Raw genomic sequence first — 20,308 nt, 5'->3', positions numbered from 1 at the left:
TATTTGAATTTAATAAAATGAGAAGTTCTTTAACGGCTCATCTAGCCACAGTGAGTTCAACTCCCACTTCAGCTTCCTGTAGAAACTGGGTCATACAAAAATTCAAGAAGTGAGCAAAGAAAAACATGATTTGGCAAAGGCATAAGGGAACTCACCCATAAATTTCTGAGAAATGCTTTGATATGTTTTTCAATGATTGTTACTTGTCAAATAAAGGAGTTTTCCAGGGAATGAGGACTGGAATTCAAGACTTTTCTCCTTAGAGACTGTCCTGACTTTTAAGCTGAAGAACTACACCTTTTTTTAAAAACCTAATCATTCTGGCCAGGTGGTTCAGGTTTTGCTTTGTTCCCAGTGTGATGCACCGGGTTCTGCAGACTGCCTTAAAAATGTTCCCACAGTGGTAGGGCACTATTCCGAGAAAAAGAGAGTAAGGTTTTGTATCTCTCTTAGGCAGGAAAGAGAACCGAACATCAAAACCAGATTTCAATCAAGTTCTACATTAGAATATATGGCTAAAATCACACTTTATGGAAAATTAATGAAACTGCAATGGTTTTGATACAAGAGCTAATACTTGCTTTCATGGAGGATCCAAGAGTACATGCTATGAATTAATAAGGGTGTCCCCAATTTCCAGTTTAAAAATGCTGCATGATTTCACACTTTTCTGCCTTCCCATGTTTATGAGCTAGCTACCTTAGACAACCAGTCACCAAGTCCTGGGCATCTGGGTTTCCTCGTGACTCCAGTTTCAGAAAACCGAGGTGCTGATTCATTCTACTTGCCTTTAAGTACCTCCACTGAAGTGCCTGAAAACCTATTATTAACCTACACTTCTGCTGTAATTGGTGAAGAGAGAGCATTTTGAGAATGATTCAATTTCTTGCTATTAGCTAGACTGCAACTCTAAAGCCTAAATTTGGTACTGCAGTAAGAGTTGGATTTGAGTGGGTGATGGAAACATTTCCCCAAAGTAGACATTTTTGATTCATATTTTAGTGGTGTTTTTACCCGTAATTTCTATCAACTACTTTTTTTCTTTGCTTAAAAATACATTTTATTTGACATTTACAGAAGAGTAGGAAAAAGAAATTAAAAATTACTCTTTTAAAGTTAACATATTTTCAGGAACAGTAACAATTTTTATTATCATTTTTCTATTATATTGTTGTTGATGAACATTGAAATAATTATAAGCTTGGTAATAGAGACATAACTTTCTCTCCACAAAGAAAGAAAGGAGTTGTGACCCTGAAAACTTTTTTTTAAGCATTTTTTCAAAGACTTGCAAAAATGGAGCCCAGAGTTAACATTTGACTCTCTACATTTACCTAACCACAGAAAAATAAAGCATAGATTAAGAACTTGAAAGGAAATTAATAAATTGCATATCAGTTTGAAACATGCAGTTCCAGGAAAAAAAAAAAAAAGGGAGCAGAAATACTTTTTAATGTATGTTAGTCAATCAGAAGAATTGAAGCAACCTTATAACTTAAAAAATCAAACTTAAATATAAACAAGCCTTTATCTTTAAATGGTTAAAATGTTATGTGGGGTTCTTTGGCATAATAACTACCTGAGCCAAGTGGGATCATATTTTATAGATTTGTTTTCTCAGGTCAATTTCCATTTCTCTTCAGACACTCTCCTACTTGAACCATAGTATTTTGAACACTAACTGTTTGTAAAATTCCATATGGTCAGTACCCCCTGTGGACCAGAACATGAAGGACTGGAGAACTCTAAAGCACAACCTGCAGATCATAGTTAATTTCAAATTGCCACTATCATCATATTCACACAAAAGCATGGCACTGTAATGCTTGAGCACAGTGTTGCAACTTTCCACTTCCCAAAACTTCAGCTTTCTGGAGGAATGAAGGGTGAGGCATAAAGCCTTACTGGGAACCCTGAAGGTAGAAGGCATAAGTTACCCTTCACTGTAGGTACACATACCACATTCACATACAACAAAAAGAGTGCGTTCCCTCATTTGTGCTCCTAGTCAAGGATTACCAAGAATTTGCAGTGAAATACACCGTGATGCCATTGGGAATAACAGGTTTTAGAAAACTAGCCATGTAGCATAGATTTTACTATTATTACTTTGCTTCTCTAACTCTCTCTTACAGCTTCAGTGGTATAGTTGTATGCTGCCTTGATTCTTTTATTTGCTTTCAAACATGTATCACCCTATGAAGTGGATGCTGGCAGCTGAGGCATCCATTTTCTAGCCACTACTCTACCAAAATCAACAAAATAGTCAGTGGGTTATATCACTAAACTAACATCCATATATTAAATCTATGCACTGCAAGCAGCAGTGTGAAAAGAATGTGCCTTTTACACCTTCATTAGAGCTAGCATCCTTGTTCCACTTAAACCTAGTATGCATGGATGTATATATAAAATAAATGAGTATTTATATACTGGAGTATTTGTATAAACAGAGAAGCATGTGGGACCACAGCAGGTTCCCCAATTACAAGTCAGCCACAACTTTGCAGTGTGGTTATTGGCTGCAATCAAACAGAAAAAAATATTTCTGTTGGACTTTCATTTCATTGAAAGCTTTAAATATATTTCTGAGACTTAAAAAAGGAGGGGGAGGGGATTATAGAATTTAGTAAGAACTTTACATGGCTTTGTAATCAACAGAATGCTACAGCATTATTATTTTATGTTTTTTTTGTAATGAAAAAAAATAATTCATTTACACAAAGGAAATGTTATACCAATGTATATTTAGATAAGCAATCAAATATTCCAAATTGACTTTTACATTTCAAAGAACTCCGATTGTTTTATTCCTTTTGAAGCATAACATAGATGTATTTTCTCATCCTGCTTTGTTTCAAAAAAACTGCTAGGTATGATGTCAGTCTGTTTCATAAGTTAACAGATGCCCTGCTGTCATAGACACTTTCGACACTTAAGTTAGGAATGCTAATACAATGCTATGAAATTTATATTTTTAGGTGTCCTTGGCTGTATGAACTCATTTTAACTTAGAATTCGTGCGAAAAAAAAATTGTAAATTCTTAGCAATATTCCATGCACAGTACTCAGTGATCTCCTACTAAATGGACACATTAATTGTGTTCTCAACTTTCAAGACATCTACCTTACTACTTTTCGTCTAACTGAAACTGCTCACATATTCACAGAATTAAAAGCACAGTAAATGTTACACTATCTATCAACAATAAAAAAGACACTACAAAATGTATTTAAGGTGCACTTCACTTTGATTTATGTGATACATGCAGTTCTGGAGCTATGAGACTTTTGCTTTGAATGTACTGCAGTTTTACACTCTTAGCACTCTCTCTGGGACTGATTCAAATCCCATTTCTTCAATGAGCTTTGGATCAGGTCTAGATGTGTAGAGCTCAGAAGCAATTTTTATTCACTGGATATAGTGCAGATCACTATATAGAAAACAAACACAGTACACTCTCTCCTGTGGAAAATATGTATTTGTTCTTTCTTGTTTTGCTCTTTTCACAAGTTAAATGTAGGTCACTGAGACAGAAGGTATATGGTTGCTCATTACGGATAGCGAAATTTAACACCTCTGCAGGGCGTGAGACCAAACACTGAGCAACTGTAATCACTTGAGAAATGTAATAGCTGTGTGCTGTGTCTTATGGTTATTATGAAATGGAACTTATACCTAAAGATGAGGAAAACAGTTAGTTTTCTCCATTTATGGAGCTATGCCACAGTTATGACATAATTCATAGCCAGACAGAAAGTTCCAGTTGTATCCATAGACATTTCATAACTCAGTGTAGTGGAAAACTGATATTGAAGAAAGATTTTTGCCAAGTAAAGTTATTCATACACAAGCTTCCTTCTCATGACAGATTCCCCACTGTACTGTAGAGCGATGCTGGAACTCTGCCTTGGGACCAGCACTTTCTACACCCACGCTGAAGGTTTATGTCCTGAGATGAGGTGCTTCTAATCCCCTGTGCTCTCCTTCTTATCCTTACTACCTTATTACACCACAGTTTTGTGCAGAGAATTTTCTAGTTGCTTTTCTAAAATGAGTTCATAAATGGTGTATCTTCAGGATGTTTCTTCCATGACTGAAAGATTTTAATGATCATGCGGGGCTTGAGTGCATTTTTCAACTTCCCTTATTACTTATTCTTAAATGGCTGCAGTTATCAACAGAGAAAATAATGTAGGCCATCCATTTTTCCTTCCAGGACCCAAAAAAGGAAAAAAGAAAAAAGAATAGAATAGGAAAAAAACCTTCATGATCATAATCCTTACTTCTTGTTGCTAAAAGCAACAGCAAAAGAGTTAGAAAAAAACAAACTGGAAAATCTTGCAAAGACTTTTCTCAATATAAGAACATTGGCAATCATGTATACTGTATAATTTGTATACAGTGGAGCTATTTATTCTTATGTTTGGCTTAATTTCCTGTCCTCAGAAACAACTTAGAATAGGCTAAGCCTCGGATGATTCAGTAATCCCCAAATTCCCTGCAGTTGCAGTGTGACCCTTTGCAGAGGTAAATACAATATGTAGAATAACTTATTACTAATCAGAAGAGTATGCCTGAGGTAGCTTTTATATTATATCAGGAATGCTACATGCTGCAGTGTCTTTTGAGGTGGGCAGGGGACAGTAACCACTGCTGGCCAAGAGTTGGAGATTGCCAGGTGAGCATGCCAGGACAAGACAGGTCCACAGGACAGCAGAGGCTGAACCCAAGAGGCCCCTGGAATGCTCACAGCCTGCCTGTGCCAACAGGGATGACACAAACACAACAAGAAGACTGCTGTTTAACCAAGGAGGTCTTAGAAAGAGCTTAAGAAGATGGTCAAAGGACAGTATATCAAACTGATAGACTTTTGTGGCATTTGGGTAGGTCTTGGTAGGTCTTTGACTGATTTGTGGGAATATTAAATGCATTAAATTCTACTTCGTAACTAGAAAATTTTAGCTTTAGTACTTTAGAGTCATCATAGAAGGAATGAAAAAAAAGGACCTTGGAATGATCTGAAAACTTGGAAGCAGTTAACATCTCACTTCGTGTAGGTGGAGAGGGCCTTGTAGTTCACCTTTGGAGGCTGCCGGGTATCCATAGAAGAACCAGTTACCAGGGAGGTCCCATCAGCCCATAAACAAGGTGATTTATACATGCTTCTCCTTGCTGTATTTCTATCAATGCTGTTGTATGTTGGAGAATGGAAGAAGAATTTGCCCTTACTGTGTTACTCCAACTCTGAACTCATGCTGACGTGAACCTTCCCACATGCAAGCACTGCAAGACCTTTGCAATCTTCCTTCTAAAGCCTGGACATTATTGGTATCTAACAGTATGACCAAACTTGACATCTTAAAACCTACAGAGTTTCAAGCCTCATGATGTCCTAAAAACTGAAGCAGACACATATGCCTTCTAGGAAAACTACTTTTAAATTTAATTACTTAATTATATTCATCTGCAAATAACCGATATGGTTATTAGATACTGTTTACTAAACAGTATCAAACATTGTATATTTAATATTATAGAATTATACAGAATTATATTTAGCCATTTATTTTGATTCTTTTTACAGAATCTATTTATTATTTTAAAAGTTCCAATAAAATACAAGTCAGACTGTAGAACCTCTGCTCAATGCTTTAATATTTAAAAATGTTGTGTGTCATTACTGTTTGCACAAGATGTTATTTCATAAAGGTAGGAATTACTTACAGTCACAGTAGCAAGGAGTTCAGTGTACAAGTCCACTATTACAGCAAAATGTACAACTGCATAGCAATTAAGATAAGCTGGTACAATCGGATTGAAGGGAACTTCTTTTCCAGTGATCTGTATAAAGCAAAACAGATATTAGTCTTCAAGAGTGACCTGCTCCTTAGTATACTTACAAATATAAAAAGGGAGACAGAGAATTGCACCAAGATAATCTACTGTCAGACTCATGTATTACCTAGTGTGAGACAGAGTTTAACTCTGTGTGTGTGTGTGTCTGCATGTCCACAGCTAAAAAAAAAAAAAAAAAGAAATTACTGTACTCTATAGAACAGTTTTGAAAATCTCTTCAGGAAATGAATAATGAAAAAATAAATAAAAAATATATTTTTCCTTTCAAATTAAAAGAAAAAAACCCCACAGCTAAAACATTAATTTCCTTCAGTTTCTGTTCCCATTTCATCTTCCCCTATGCTTTATGACTGCTAATTTGCTAATTTAAAATAGCATGTGTAGAGTTTTTAACATTGATCCAGTAGCATTAAGAGGTCCAAGTAAATTACACACAACTGAAAGCCTGTGCATGTTCTATTTACCACCGGGATTTCCTCAGGAAGGCCAAGTCTAGGTTTGCCTGGTCCCCAGCCTGGCCCTTTGAATATGACAGAAAGCTTATTGCAGAATCCAGGTGTGGCCCAAAATGTGTTCCAAATATGAGCCAAGGGACGTAGCTGGAAAAAAAAATTAAGTAATTTTTCACTGTTAGTAAAATAAAGTTTAATAAAACATCATATTTTATTCATTTTTAGCTTTCAAATAAATGATTTATCAAACTCTGTAAAGAGAATAAATTAGAAATAGATGAAGATAGTGCAGAAAACCTGGCTGAAATAGGCAGAAGCCAAAACAAGCCCTTAGTTTACTGTGAGGATTACAATGACTTCTGCCCAGAGAAATATGTGGTTTTCCATCTGTCCCTTCTATAATCAATCCAGAGTATTTAATGGCATATTGTGTAGCTATATTTATGGTAGTTTTAATCTAGAATTTGGTTACTGGGACCTTGACATGACATACTCTCAATAACTAAATTACTTGGTATGTAACTAGAATGGATATCGTTGCACATCCTTCCAGTTTCCAGCCCAGACACTCGTGCAGGTAGAATTTCTCATTCTTTGAGATGCCTCCTTGGGTGAACAGTCATGAAAAGCAAATGAGGACTCCACTACTGCTCAGGTTTTTACAGAGAATTTTTATCTAGCTTAAATGAAACCTGGACCAATAAATCTAAGAAGCATCACAATAAGTACTTTTTTTTTTTCCTTTTTTAATTAAAAAACTATTTTCAGCCTGTTCTGGAGGTTTTGTTGAGACCATGACAGCTGCTATATAATCCTGTCAACACAAATCATTCTGGAATACACCGAACAGCAAAATGCAAAAGAGTATCCAAATAATCATGGAATTTTTTATGAAATAGCAATATTTAGAGAAGAAAAACAACTGAAAAAATATATTTTTGTCCATGCATCACTGCATATTGCAAAACAGACATCATTCAATCCAAAGCCTGTTATATCACTGTATCAGGGCTTAATTAGATGTTGATACTTTGGTCTGTGTTTGGCCCAGCCACTTGTGAAAGTTTGTTCTTTTACTGCCAAGTTATGAGAAAACAAGCACTGGTAAAAGAGAACTTCGTCCTTGAAGCAAGCATCTTGTATAAACTGAAATTAATTGCGGTCTTATGATTGGCTCATCGCCTTTCAAGGGCATGTGAAGGAGAAACTGAAGAGGAGAATGATGAAGTAAACCCCCAAACTCAATTAGAAAAGACCCCTGAGGTATAACGCGCATGCTCAAGAGGAATTCCAAGGTACCCACACATGTGCAGAAGAGACACCACTTACATAACCAGGGGGTGGGACTGAAGGTCTCTAGCTGGACGGTGCTGGCCACACCTGCCCAGGTAGACTTCACCAATTAATTGTACAAAAAGCAGAGAGCTCATGCTGGGAGGAGGGATGAAAAGTGCAAGCTTCACATCAAAGGACGACATTGCCTTTTGCAGGGATGCCTGCTACCTTGGGAGCCTATTGACTCTCCAAGAATGCAGCTTCTGCTACGGGTAATTACAGGCATTCCGGGGCAGTAAGATAACTTCATATAAAACACCTGGGCGACTGGGGGAGTTGTACTGAGGGCTTATTTCTCTCCTCCTTCCTCTCTCCTGGGCTTTTTTCATTTTGTTGGCCACCTCTTAATAATAAATATTGGTCTTTGTTGAGCTTTCAATGGTGTTATGGTTTCAGTTTCAGTATCTTTCCGAACTCTCCCTATTACAATCACCATTGTAATTAGTTGTTGATTTTACTGTTTTGTATTTTCATGATTACTACAAGTTCTGCATATACTCAGTGCAGTGAGTAGAAATTACTATCTTGCAATGAAATACTGAAAAAATTTAGATAATGTAGATAATTTAGATAATTGACTGTGCAGCAATGCAAGGATGGTCTCAACTGTGCCTAAGAGAGGACTTTCTTTTGAACATGACTGACTGTTGAAAATACCAGAGTCAGTGATACAAACTGTAGCACCTGGAGCATGATGGGATCAAATGAATTTACTGGATGTGTTAAGCCATATACAACTTTTGCATCTTCAGCCTCAAATGTTCCTGACGGAAGAAGAAAACAAAAAAACAACCAACAATCAAATTCAAAGGTATACATATTTTGGCCACACTGACTAAACATGAGAGAGAAAACCTTTTTTTGCTTACCAAATATCCTGTCCCAGATAATAAGTGTGCCGCCATAATTTTTGTCAATGCAGTAAGGATTTCTACCTATAATGAAAATCACTTATGAGACAAGTAATGGCATACAGAAGAATACATGCAACTAAATTATGAAGGAAAATCATTAGCATAATTTATCATCTAAAAATAATTTTAAAAGTTTTAAAACCCACCACTCCTTATAATTCTAAAAAATCTTTTTTTTCTTACTATCCTTACTGCTCTCTTTCTATTCAGATTCAAACATGCAAACCCAATGTGTCATACCCAAAATTTCTGTGAAATAGAAGGATTCATTTGTAGAGTAAAACCAATTCAAAATATGTTTATCAAGACAAATTAAAAAGTGAACAAAAATAATTTCACCATTTTTAACCAAAGAAAATATATGCTAAATACATGTATGTGTAATCATCTCATTAATGGCTGTCAGCTGTCTCTGTCTTCTATGTTATATATCTTAACCTGCCTTCATTATTATTAATTTCAGTGTGAGGAAAACTGATCCTTCTATGTTTTTCTAGCGAATGTATTTGTACATAGACTGTCCTCAAAGGTACGAGCAAAGAAACATCAATTACATATCCCAGAGTTCATGGAGATTCTCTGGAGCAACTGTACAACCCTTGATCAGCTCCAGAGTGATTCAGCTTAACTTCAATCAGGATCAGAGGATTAGTTTAGATTTACAGCAGAGCAAACAAGAGCAGAGTGTCTCCCTCCAGGATTATCAGTAGTTGTGCAAATTTTAAGGATTAGACACTTAGAGCATCACAGTTCTTTAAAAAGTCTACACAGTGCCATAAACACTTTACACTGGGAGGATATAATAAATATTTATAACATCCTCTGTACATATAACTACATATAACTACATTTGAGTCTGTTTCAAACTTTTCTTCCATTCCCCTATTTTTTTCAAACTTATTATCTCTGCACATTGAATGAGCCAAGGACATCCATGAAATTCACTTCTACTCATCAAATATGTCCATGACATTTTTCAGTATGCAATAGAGTTCATTCTTAATCCAATTTACATATGCTGTGCAGTCTTGAATGCCTCTGAATATTGATGAAAAGTCAATCATCACGCACTTGTGTGGAGTGAGAATAATTCAGAGAGCCAAAACCAAATTCCAAATTCCAGCCAAAACTAAAACATTTAACAGTTCTTCCAAAACATAACCATGTCTTTTCGCACTTACAGTGCTTGAATTTGAACACAAAAGCATGTTTGTTGATGATATTTCAGTAGTCAGGGAAGGATAAGATATTTTTCTATCACTCTTCATATTTACAAATATTGAATTGTTTTGCTCAGTCTTCAAATTCTTTCATGTTATCCAGACTTAATTTCTGCTCAATAATTAATCTTAAACATAAAATTTTTAAAATAAACTTAAGTTCTAAAAAAGTTTTTTAAAATAATGTGAAATTTCTAACTGAACAGGGACTATTTTTGATGCAATGGTCAAAATTGAAATCTTCCTGTAAAACTGATTTTACAGTACAATTTTACTACATTATTATTACTATATAAATAGTGAACTTGAGAAAAAAAAACCCCACACCGAAGAATAAGAGGTTCCATTTTTATCTTACCATGGTGAACTCTGTGATGACTGGGAGTATTAAGAATCCACTCCAGAGGCCCAAGTTTGGTGATAACCTTAAAAAACATAATGTTTCAATGAACTTGAAAATACTGTATAAGATCAAGAAGAAGTGAAAAGAGAGGGAGAAAATGCAAAAAAGAGGATGTTTATCTTATGGTGAATTGCATAAAAAGACAAAAATGCAAATTTTTTTGTGCCTAAACCATTTCCCTGTACAAGAACTTTCAGGAAAAAAAGAATAAAATAGTAAAACACAAGTTAAAAATTAAATTTCTTTTTGATCCAGCAGCAAATATTGTTATTATTAGTTCATGAGAGAGAACTAATCATGGAGAGAACTGGGAATCAAGAACTGATAATAGCATGGAGTCACAGTGAAGTGATTGTCCCACTGCACTCAGTACTGGTGAGGCTGCACCTTGAGTACTGACTGTGTTTTGGGCCCCTCACTTCAAAAAGGACATTGAGGTGCTGGAGCATGCCCAGAGAAGGGCAATAGTGAAAAGTCTAGAAAACATGTCCTATGAGGAGTGGCTGAGGGAACTGGGGTTGTTTAGTCTGGAGAAAAGGAGACTCAGGTAGACCTCATTGCTCTCTACAACTCCTGAAAGGAGGTGGTAGTGAGGTGGGTGTTGGTCTCTTCTGCTATGTCTCAAGTGAAAGGACAAGACAAAATGGCATTAAATTGCACCAGGTAGGGTTCAAATTACATATTAGAAAAAAAACTTTCACTGAAAGAGTGATTAGGTATTGGAATAAGTTGTTCAGGAAGGTGGTGGCATCACTGTCCCTGAAAATGTTCAAGAGGTGTCTGCATTTGGCACTTTGGGATATGGTTTAGGGGTGATTCTAGATGATCATGAAAGTCTCTTTCAACTTTGATGATCCTGTGATTCCATACGAGTTGTTTCACTCATGCTTCTTATCCATATCCATGAGCACTTCTTGGGATCCAGTGTAACTCTGTGATTCAAGTTATGTGAACACTTTACATGAGCAAATGGCATTGACCCAGAAACAAGTACTCCTTCCTCCTTCGGTACCTTTGACTATTTGTTCCTTCTATCAATGCCCTTCTTTTACCCCGGCACAAATGCAGTAACACAACAAACCTGATTAGGGAACTGATGCAAATCAAAACTAATTTTGTTTTGTTTTTCTCAATTAGTTTAACTCAATCAGTTCCTGAATCTGATCCAACATATCCTCACAAATACACCAGCATGAGTTGGAGGCATGAAAAGAAAGCAGACCAGCTTCATTCATAGTGGAGCTGCAATTTAAGGCAATGAGTCAACAGTACAGAAAGTCCAGCCTTGATCATTCTAATACCAAATCCAAAGTGATAGAAAGCATAATTGCCATAAACTCAACTCTAATTTTCCAAGTTTTGTCAGAAAACATGGATGAATTAAGTTTGTATCAGCAGGGTTTATACTAAATTAGGAACTCTCCGGTATTATGGAGGAAAGCCACTACTGACTTCAAATTTTGTGGTCTGGTTAGCTCGACACAAGTGTGTGGACACCTGAAAACAGCAACCATTCCTTAATCCCAAACACAAATCCATCAACCACAAATTGATAAAATCACTGGTTAACCAAAAAGGATTTGTATTCACAATATATTCTAAAATGGTATCTAATCACCATGTCTTATGACCATAATGTCTTGCAGTTAAAAAGGAGGGAGGGGCATAAAAGCAGCTAAATAAAAATTCTTAGACCTTAAGAAACAAACTTAAGAATCTATCACTTTGTCTTTTACGCAACTTAATTAGTAAATTTAGTACTCATACTGCTGAAAGGGGAAATCTGTAATATAATAATAGAGATAAGATAATATTGGCACAAAATACAGTAAGTAGAGAAGCAGTCATTACTCATGAGAGCAGGTCCATTCATCTAAAAGCTAAATACACAAGGAGTTTTATTCATTTAATGTTTACAGAACAAAGTCCCGAAAAATGGCAGTTCCATTTCTCTTCACAGTTGTGCAAGTGCAAGTAGATCTGGATTCAAAAAGCAGACTTAGTACATTCATCATATATATTTAAATTGTTATGAATCAGGAAAGTATCACAATAAAAGGGAAAAAATACTTTTTTTTTTTTCATTTTTCTCTTTAATAACAGCAAAAAGAACATCTACCTAACTGGTTAAGTAGAGTGTTTCTGTAATTAAAGGAGTATAGAAATGAGCAACTTCTTCAGGTAGAGAGAACTGTAACATTTGTAGCACCTTTCTCAAAATCCTGCATACACTTGACTGGAAAAGCAGAATACTGAGACGAGTTTTTTTTGTTTAATTTAACTCAGAAGCCAAGGATAACATAAGTAGGACCATTTGTATTTCTTATTTCTCCCTCAAAATAAGTTCAAGTCTGAAAAGACCACCTAAAGGTAAGAAATAATTCATCATTCATGCTAGTTCCACTTCCCATCTTTCTCAAGCAGAACATCCCACTGTTTTAAGCTGTATGAGATGTGACCACTAACTTAATCCAAGACAAATGTCTTGGATTGAACTTCTACTCAGCACCTGAGAGAGCAGCAATTTCTCTATTACACCACACCTAACTTTGATCCAGTTGGTTTTAATATTTTTTTAGGTAAGTATTTTAAAAATTTTTGTGAAAATAAACCAAATCTGCACTAGGAGAGCAAGGAATCAGTATGGAATAGCAGTCTTCACTCTTAGCCTACCTGTGAATTATAATAAAATATTCTCAGAATTAATAACTTCAGGTCTCAATGCCCAGCTGATTGAATTAATATTTTAAAATTAAAATTCATGATTCTGAAAGTCTACATAATACATCCATATGCTAAAGCAGAACTCTGTGTCTTGGGGCTCCCTGAGGACCTCAGGAACCTACGTAAAATTTTAAACAAGTATTTTTGACTAATCCTAGAGAAATTACTTTCTTTGGATAATGAGACCTCTCTCATTCTTTAAAACAGTCTTTCTTGGAGTGATGACATTCAAAAATCTACTGAAATATCTTCTCTACAGCGTAATAAGTGACTGATGCCTGAGCCTACTTCAGTCAAGGTTTCTTCCATTGCAAAGATATATTAGCCACACACTGATCGAAATATCATCTGAGATAACAGTTATAACTGCATGACTTTTAAGATCAGAGGCAGTACAGAACTCTGTACGTGATGAAGCAAAAATCCAGTATGATGAAATTAGCAATCCATAAAGAAATCCTTTGTCTAAAATACATCCAAAATATTTTTTCAATAGACAGTCAAAATGGTACTGGATGCTATTTCTAGAAATTTCCTTTGCTATCAGTAAGTTTACTTCTGGATGCTTAGCACATTCCTAAAACATAAAAAATGCTGTCCGTGGAAAACTTGGTGCCAAAAATTTTATAAATATTTTATAAACATATATGCTATAAATATAACCAATTATTCCAACAAACAGAAACATATCATTAGTGGAAAACTGAATTGTGAAGGCTTCTGCAGCACCTCATGGCAAAGAAGATAATTATTTTGTTTAAATTTGTTGAATTTTTCTATATTCTGCCATTTACCTGGGGCAAAACTCAGCAGATTTTTCATCAAAGTAAATTGACAAGGCTAGGATAGTAGGACATTTTTTGACAGGCAAGATTCTGACACTGCCATGTCAAGCTGTCAGGAACTTACTGCAATGAAAGGAATGAAGTTTGTAGGAACAAAATCTAATGTGGTGTAACAACAGTACTTGTTCCAAAGAATAAGTTTAACAGGTAACAGAGAAGAGAAAGGCAGCAGCAGTTACTCGACCTACCCATCTACTTTTCATCTGTCAGTCTATCCTTGTTTCCGTGCCTTCATTTTATCCAGACATTTTCCTTGGAGAATCTCAATTTCAAAGAAGCATTCTTTGTAGCAGTAACCAGGCTTATGCTGGAGTTGCAACTAGTCACCAAAGCATATACACTAAGTTCCAGTTATTCAAGACAGAAAAACATTTTCAGCTTAAAATAGTGTTGTATTCAAATTGACTTTTTAGAGTAAGAATTTTCACAATGTTCACAATTCAGGAATAAAAAAAAGTTTTAAAAAAGCAAAATAAATGTGATAAGAATAGCAGATCAGCTCAGTTGCCTGTAATCAGGATTTTCATTTAAAAAAATGGAAATGCAGCTACTGTGATTTTTGTATCAGACTTTTTTACTGGAAAGTAGTTTCAAAAGTAAAAAAAATAAATCCATGAAATGCCATTGTTCAATATCCCTACCAACAGTATTTCAAACCTTATTACATATTATTCAAAGGAAATACTGTGAATATAAAATATTCTTTTTCTCATCACTTTGCAGTGATTTGGGGAATATAGAAAAATAGTTACCAATCCCTTAAAAGTTGAAATACCTAAACTGTTGTCCCACAATAACCTTATCTGTATTTTGACCGGTATGAGTGGGGATTTACATTTGTGTTTGTTTCCCTGATATAGACACCTACGGTTCCAAATCAACTTCTGTCTCCAATTTTGCCTTTCTCAATTAACAAACACGTCATGTGCACCAAAACTCCCATGCTAGTGACCCACAGATGAACTTCAGTATTCCAACAAAACTCTTATCCTACTTCCTTCATTGTTTAACATCTCCTTGCCAAAATAAATTTTTCACTTGTCAAAGTCCTTACAAACGGACTCAATAAACTACCTGCAAATCAGATATGTAGATGTCTTTCACATAATAGATGTAAAAGCTTTGTCAGAATTCTCCGCAAAAATGTATTCTTCCTTTCTTTACTTTAAAAACCAACTTATTTCCTCTGTTGTATTTGGGTATCATTAAATAATAAAGCAGAATTACTGACAGTAACTGAAGCAACTCCAAGACAAGTGCAATAAAGAAGGCAGGCTAAAAGCTGCATGTTTAGAAATAGCTTCCATACACTACTGAATAAAACACACTGGAATTGAAATCTTTGAATATAATGAGAACTAAATGTTTTTTGCTACAATAGTAGTTCTTATATAAAGATGTTTCCTTTGTGACAGCAATCCCTAGTCTAAAGGAAAAGAACATTATGCAATATCTCTTGCGGCATGTAAGCACCTCCGTTTGCGGTCTCAGAGTTTGTCAGCACCAAGGGAAATCTTTATTGCCTGGTACCTGCACCACTTCAATGTAGTTCTTGTTTAAGTAATGAGAAAAAATCGTGACATGAAATCCAAGGGAAACTTTACATCTTGTGTAACAACTCCTCCTGTCACCACTGCAACATGAATCTTTACTTAACTCTGTTTCAACATGAACGCTAGGAAAGAAAGTCGACTGAGTAGAGCAGGCAACCTTACAGTAAAACCATTCGTATATAAAAAGCTCTGCCTTGTTTTTTTTTTTTCCTTTGAGTAAAAGGAAAGCTGTTTGTAGCACAGCATTACTTTCAACATCACAGTGTTACTGATCTGCAGGACAGAAGAGGGTAAATTCATCCCTGGAGCATCACTAAGGAGCACCCTGAACTCTGGGGTTTCTGTTAGACTAGTTGGTAGTAAAACACATATTACAATTCATTTCCTCATCAAAATCAAGACAAGTTTCTTATTCCTTGTATATAAATCTATATTTCAGACAGTCTGGTGGGGAAATTTAAAAATAAGACCTTAATTACATTCCCCAGTAGAGCTGCTGTGTTAATTCAGGACAACACACCCATGTATTTATACAGATGGCTCTAGTGATCAGATTTGCCATGTGAAATCTCTACAGGGAAGCTGAGGAAAGGCGGAACTCCTAGGATATGTGCTTGTCTGCCAGTTTCACACTTTGAAATCCTCAGCAAACCCTGATTTATATGCCGCCAACTGTTTTCCTATCTGATTAGGCAGTTTTCTACTCCAGTAAGCATGTAAAATGGATATAGCCAGATTTCCACACTGAGAAGTGAAAAAACAATATTTAGAATTTAGAAATAAAACAAGTCAGAGGAATCAGGCCTTTTGGGATCATAAAGAGTTTCATAGGGGTGAATTTCTGATAAATCTGGATTGTAGGAATGGGAAGCGAAAGCCTAGTTTTAATGGATAGTCCAGTTTAGGGCATATTTATATAATAAACACGCAGCCTTAAGAAATGTGTTTATAATAAATTGTCTTGAAGGCACGTTGTTGTCACTTTTCATCGTTTTGCACTTCAGCCAGAAGGCAAGGTTTGAATCAAACTGTCATCTTACACGAATATTTAAGTTAACAGTTGCAATAACTGGATGTAACTTTTTTTTCTTTATAGGTCCAATTAAACCTTGTGGGAAAGGTAGGAAATGTAGGAAGCTTCAATCAATTTTTCCACTAAAAATGAGAAAACTAACTGGTTGTTTTAATTGCAGTATTACAAATAGCATAGCAAGGAGCAAGTCACACTTTCAGTCATGCATCAAGTTAAGCATTTTAAACAAACTCCAGGAGAAAAATTGCTATACAATTTCAGCATTTTTCAGCAGCTTGACAAATACATACTGGAAATTGCAGGGGAAAAAACCAGAAAGTCATAAATCAGTATGCCAGTCCTGAAATAAACTAAAATATAGCCAAGTGAGGCTCTTCATCTTCCTTTTTAAACAGACTGAAATATAGTAAGCAGCCTACAGTTTGTGTTTTTAACAAATAATGGTCTTTCACATTTTCTGTTGGCTTTGAATTTAAGTCATTTAAATAGCTTCTCAATGAGTAAGCAATGAGAAAAACTCAAGAGTATTACATGTAATATGTTAAGATGGAAAATTAGATTTATTTTTTTTTACAAAGAACAGCATCTCTAACATCATTAATGTGGCATCCTTTCATTATTATATTAACTTTGTTTGGTAAATCAGTTGTTTAGATTCTTTTCCAAGATGCAGAATGTGATGAAATGCATTGCATCTCTAAGTAACTCACTTCACTTTTACCTTGATGATTCTCCAGAGACTTAATAGACAGAAGTGACCTAAATAAAACTCTTGAACTATGACTTTTAGTTTTAGGGTTTCTGCAGGCATATTAGCAGTAGTCAGGCCCACTGCTGCTTAAGTAAACATTTCACATCTGTCACTTGCAAGAAGAGTCTTTGGTGCAAGGACCAGAAGCCAATACTCAAACTCAAGGACTTAATTATTGGGATCAAACTTGAAGTCGTTGCTTATGTTTTTGTCCCATAAAGTTTTCATTTCTGGCCTCACTACTGACCCAGCTTCAACAGGGAAAGGGAAGGATTCTTCTGCCTGGATTGTTGCCCATCAAACACAAATCACCAATATAAGCCTATTATCATGGAGCAGTCACTTTTGAATGAAAAGATCATGGCTCCTGTGCTCCATGTTGAATTCAGAGCTACCGAGTGCACAGCACGACACAGTTCACTTAAATTACTTAAATATTTTTAACTCTCCCTCTCTCTATTTGCAGTTAGGTTGAAAGAGAAGATAGATAAGAATAAAATACTGGCTCGTGGCGTAAAGGCACTTCCAGGTAGACTCAGATACTTAAAAGTGCCAAGGAGAACTTGGTTTTAATAGCAGGGTCATCCTGAGGCGACTAAGGTGTCACATTGGAACTCTTAATCATCACCGAAGTCCTAGGTGCCAAGCAAGGAACTCCATACCTCATCCCACTATGTTTCTCCTGATTAAACTGTGTTCAAGTGAAGCCTACAATTAGCAGAACAGGAACAGTGTGCTCTTTTCTGAATGTTTTATTTTCTCTCCCTTTTGTTATTCTTTTTATTTAAAACAAAAAGCAGAGTTATGTGCTTTATATATCTAGAAAGATAATACTTTTCTCCCCTCATGGGGGAAGAGAAACATGGAAAAGTAGAACATATTTTGCAGTTATTACTAGTATTTCTGCTTAGTGATAGTGTTGTCAGCTTTGCTCTCCTCCACATTCTGGCAAATGCAATGTTGACAAGACTTTCATCCTGCAGGTTGATCAGAAAATCTAATAAGCCATTTTGGCAGACAGGCTGGATTGAAGCAGTGAGATCTCTTTGTTTCTTGGAATCATGCTTAAGTTTTATTTTCTACATTGTATATATACTCTATCTGGGCCTACAAAGTCACTGTCTACACTGAAGAAAGTATTTTTATCTTTCTGGTGGTTATTGAATTATTTGTTCTCTTTCCCTCCAGAGTAAACGTTTGAATTGAGAGTTTGTGGCAGGTAAACAATGAATTTATCAATGATAAAAGCGTCAGCTTCAGGAATGGGTTGAGAACTTTCCTTTGTAAACCAAAATTTTTTTCTGTATGCATATCAGTAAATAGTTCATTCCCCGTTGGTTTCAGAGTAATTTCTTGGACCTTTGTAACAGTGAGAAAGTATCCAGTAGGTGTCAGATGACGCGATCTGTTTCTAGGAATTCCACTTAAATCATCTGTATCACTGAGAGTTGACAGACATGATCTTGAACATCAGATTAGGAGAACGGCTGTAATCATTTTTAATTACATTCATCTATTTGATGACTTTTAGTAAAAGTCTTCTGAATGGTAAGTTTCTGATCCCTTTTAACCTGACTAGGACAGATGTGTGTGTTTCTAATTTGAAGGGGAACATCAGATAGACCTGTGTCTGGTTTTTGCTACAGCTTTTTCCTCTTTCATTAAGTGAACCAATGTACTAGAATAAAGAAAATTAAAGGTTTTGTTGGCATATGGTACTTGAATTCAAAGTGACCTTCCAGCATCAAATTCAAGAGATACTACAGCTTCACTATTTTACTCAATTACATTGGATTATTAGTGATTTTACCTTTTACTGGTGATGCTTTTTAATTTAAAAAAAAACCAACAAAACAAAAGCAAACCTCAAACTAAAACAACAACCAAAAACCACAAAGCCTAACCATATTTGTTATCTTGGCCAGAAAATCAGATCAGTTTATTATACTCTGTTTCCACTATGCATACCATTTGTATATCACCATTTTGCAAAAACTTCCATACATTAAATTTAACTCATATCTTATGACCTTATAGAAACTATTCACAATATATTAAAATAAGAAGAAATATAGGCCTTTGCAAACAAGGCCTAGACATTTTTAACCTACTAACAAAGTATCTCTGTTTTTATTTGAAAACTATTGAATATTTTAGCTCTGTACTAAAGACCTTCCTCCAACTCCACAAATAAACCACAATAACAAAACTAACTTGTTCCCAGTGCAAACATTCAAAAGTGTAATAGTCAAATAAGTTTTGTTAAAATGCTTTCTAAATTCAAAGTCTCATGTCTTGATCAGATATACCTTTCAGTTTTATGAAATGGATTACTAACATGCTTTTAAATTACAAAACTACTGTAAGTACTTTAAATAGACACTGTAATTTGTTTTTTAACCCAGTGTTCCTTTCTTGTTCATTTAAATGAGACTACAGCATACAATATGGAATAAATAGGTCCAAGAAAATGGAGAAATAAAATTTGCCAAGAAATATACCAACCTCAGTTGTTAGGACCTGGAAATTAACAACTGAATATTTTATCTATTGTCTCATGCTGTCACTTATTTTTCACATTGTCTTAAAAATCTTATGATTCTTTTGACCACCATCCAATAGACTTTTCATTCTCTAGAGTTTCAAGAATAGCTTTTGCTATTGATACAGTAGTCACAGGTGCACTGCTACTTAAAAGTAGTATGTACATTTTTATGTATTTTCCTTAATTTTACTTGGTTCTTAAAGCTGTTTGTTTAATTTCCTTATCAGACAGAAAATCAACACGAAACACAGAAGATCTTTCCTGAATTTGACCATTTTCTTAGGTATGAGCTGATTGATGCAAGGACTTTAGGACTGGGCCACAACAGCTCACCTGTACTCAAGGAGCCCAGATGGGCTATGTGGGGCATGAAAGTGTGATGACTTCATGACTTCTTTCTGTCAAAGCTTTTTATTAAAGAAAACTGAGCAGAAGTCAAAGATAAACAAAGACACAGAAAAAAAACTCCAGTACATACTGCACATAAGTGCAAAATATTTTTTTGACAAATACAATACATTTCCTCAGCAAGTTTCAGTTTCACTGAATTGGTGTTTTCTGACAAAAACAAATGTACTTTTCCCTATATCTGTAGCAATATCATGTCTCTCTTTCCAGTCTGCACGAGATGTTGCCAAAATTATTCCCATTCCTCACCTGTTTTCACCCATGT

At 35.3% G+C, this 20,308-nt stretch overlaps 1 protein-coding gene across 1 annotated transcript in view; it reads right to left on the bottom strand.

The window, feature by feature from the left end:
* The window catches only part of AGMO (alkylglycerol monooxygenase), a 188,987-nt gene that overhangs the window by 79,167 nt on the left and 89,512 nt on the right, over window positions 1–20,308 (bottom strand). The window contains exons 6-10 of the mRNA XM_032708002.1: window positions 10,140–10,206; window positions 8,517–8,582; window positions 8,332–8,411; window positions 6,325–6,459; window positions 5,729–5,845 (exon numbers count right to left, since the gene is read on the bottom strand). Of these exons, the coding sequence (XP_032563893.1) occupies window positions 5,729–5,845; window positions 6,325–6,459; window positions 8,332–8,411; window positions 8,517–8,582; window positions 10,140–10,206 (465 nt within the window). The remainder of the gene's footprint in view (window positions 1–5,728; window positions 5,846–6,324; window positions 6,460–8,331; window positions 8,412–8,516; window positions 8,583–10,139; window positions 10,207–20,308) is intronic.

The sequence above is a fragment of the Chiroxiphia lanceolata genome, chromosome 1, assembly GCF_009829145.1.
Source record: "Chiroxiphia lanceolata isolate bChiLan1 chromosome 1, bChiLan1.pri, whole genome shotgun sequence".
In the NCBI taxonomy this organism is placed as follows: domain Eukaryota; kingdom Metazoa; phylum Chordata; class Aves; order Passeriformes; family Pipridae; genus Chiroxiphia; species Chiroxiphia lanceolata.
Note: the sequence above shows the minus strand (reverse complement) of the source record. Positions and strands in the feature narration are given on the sequence as shown.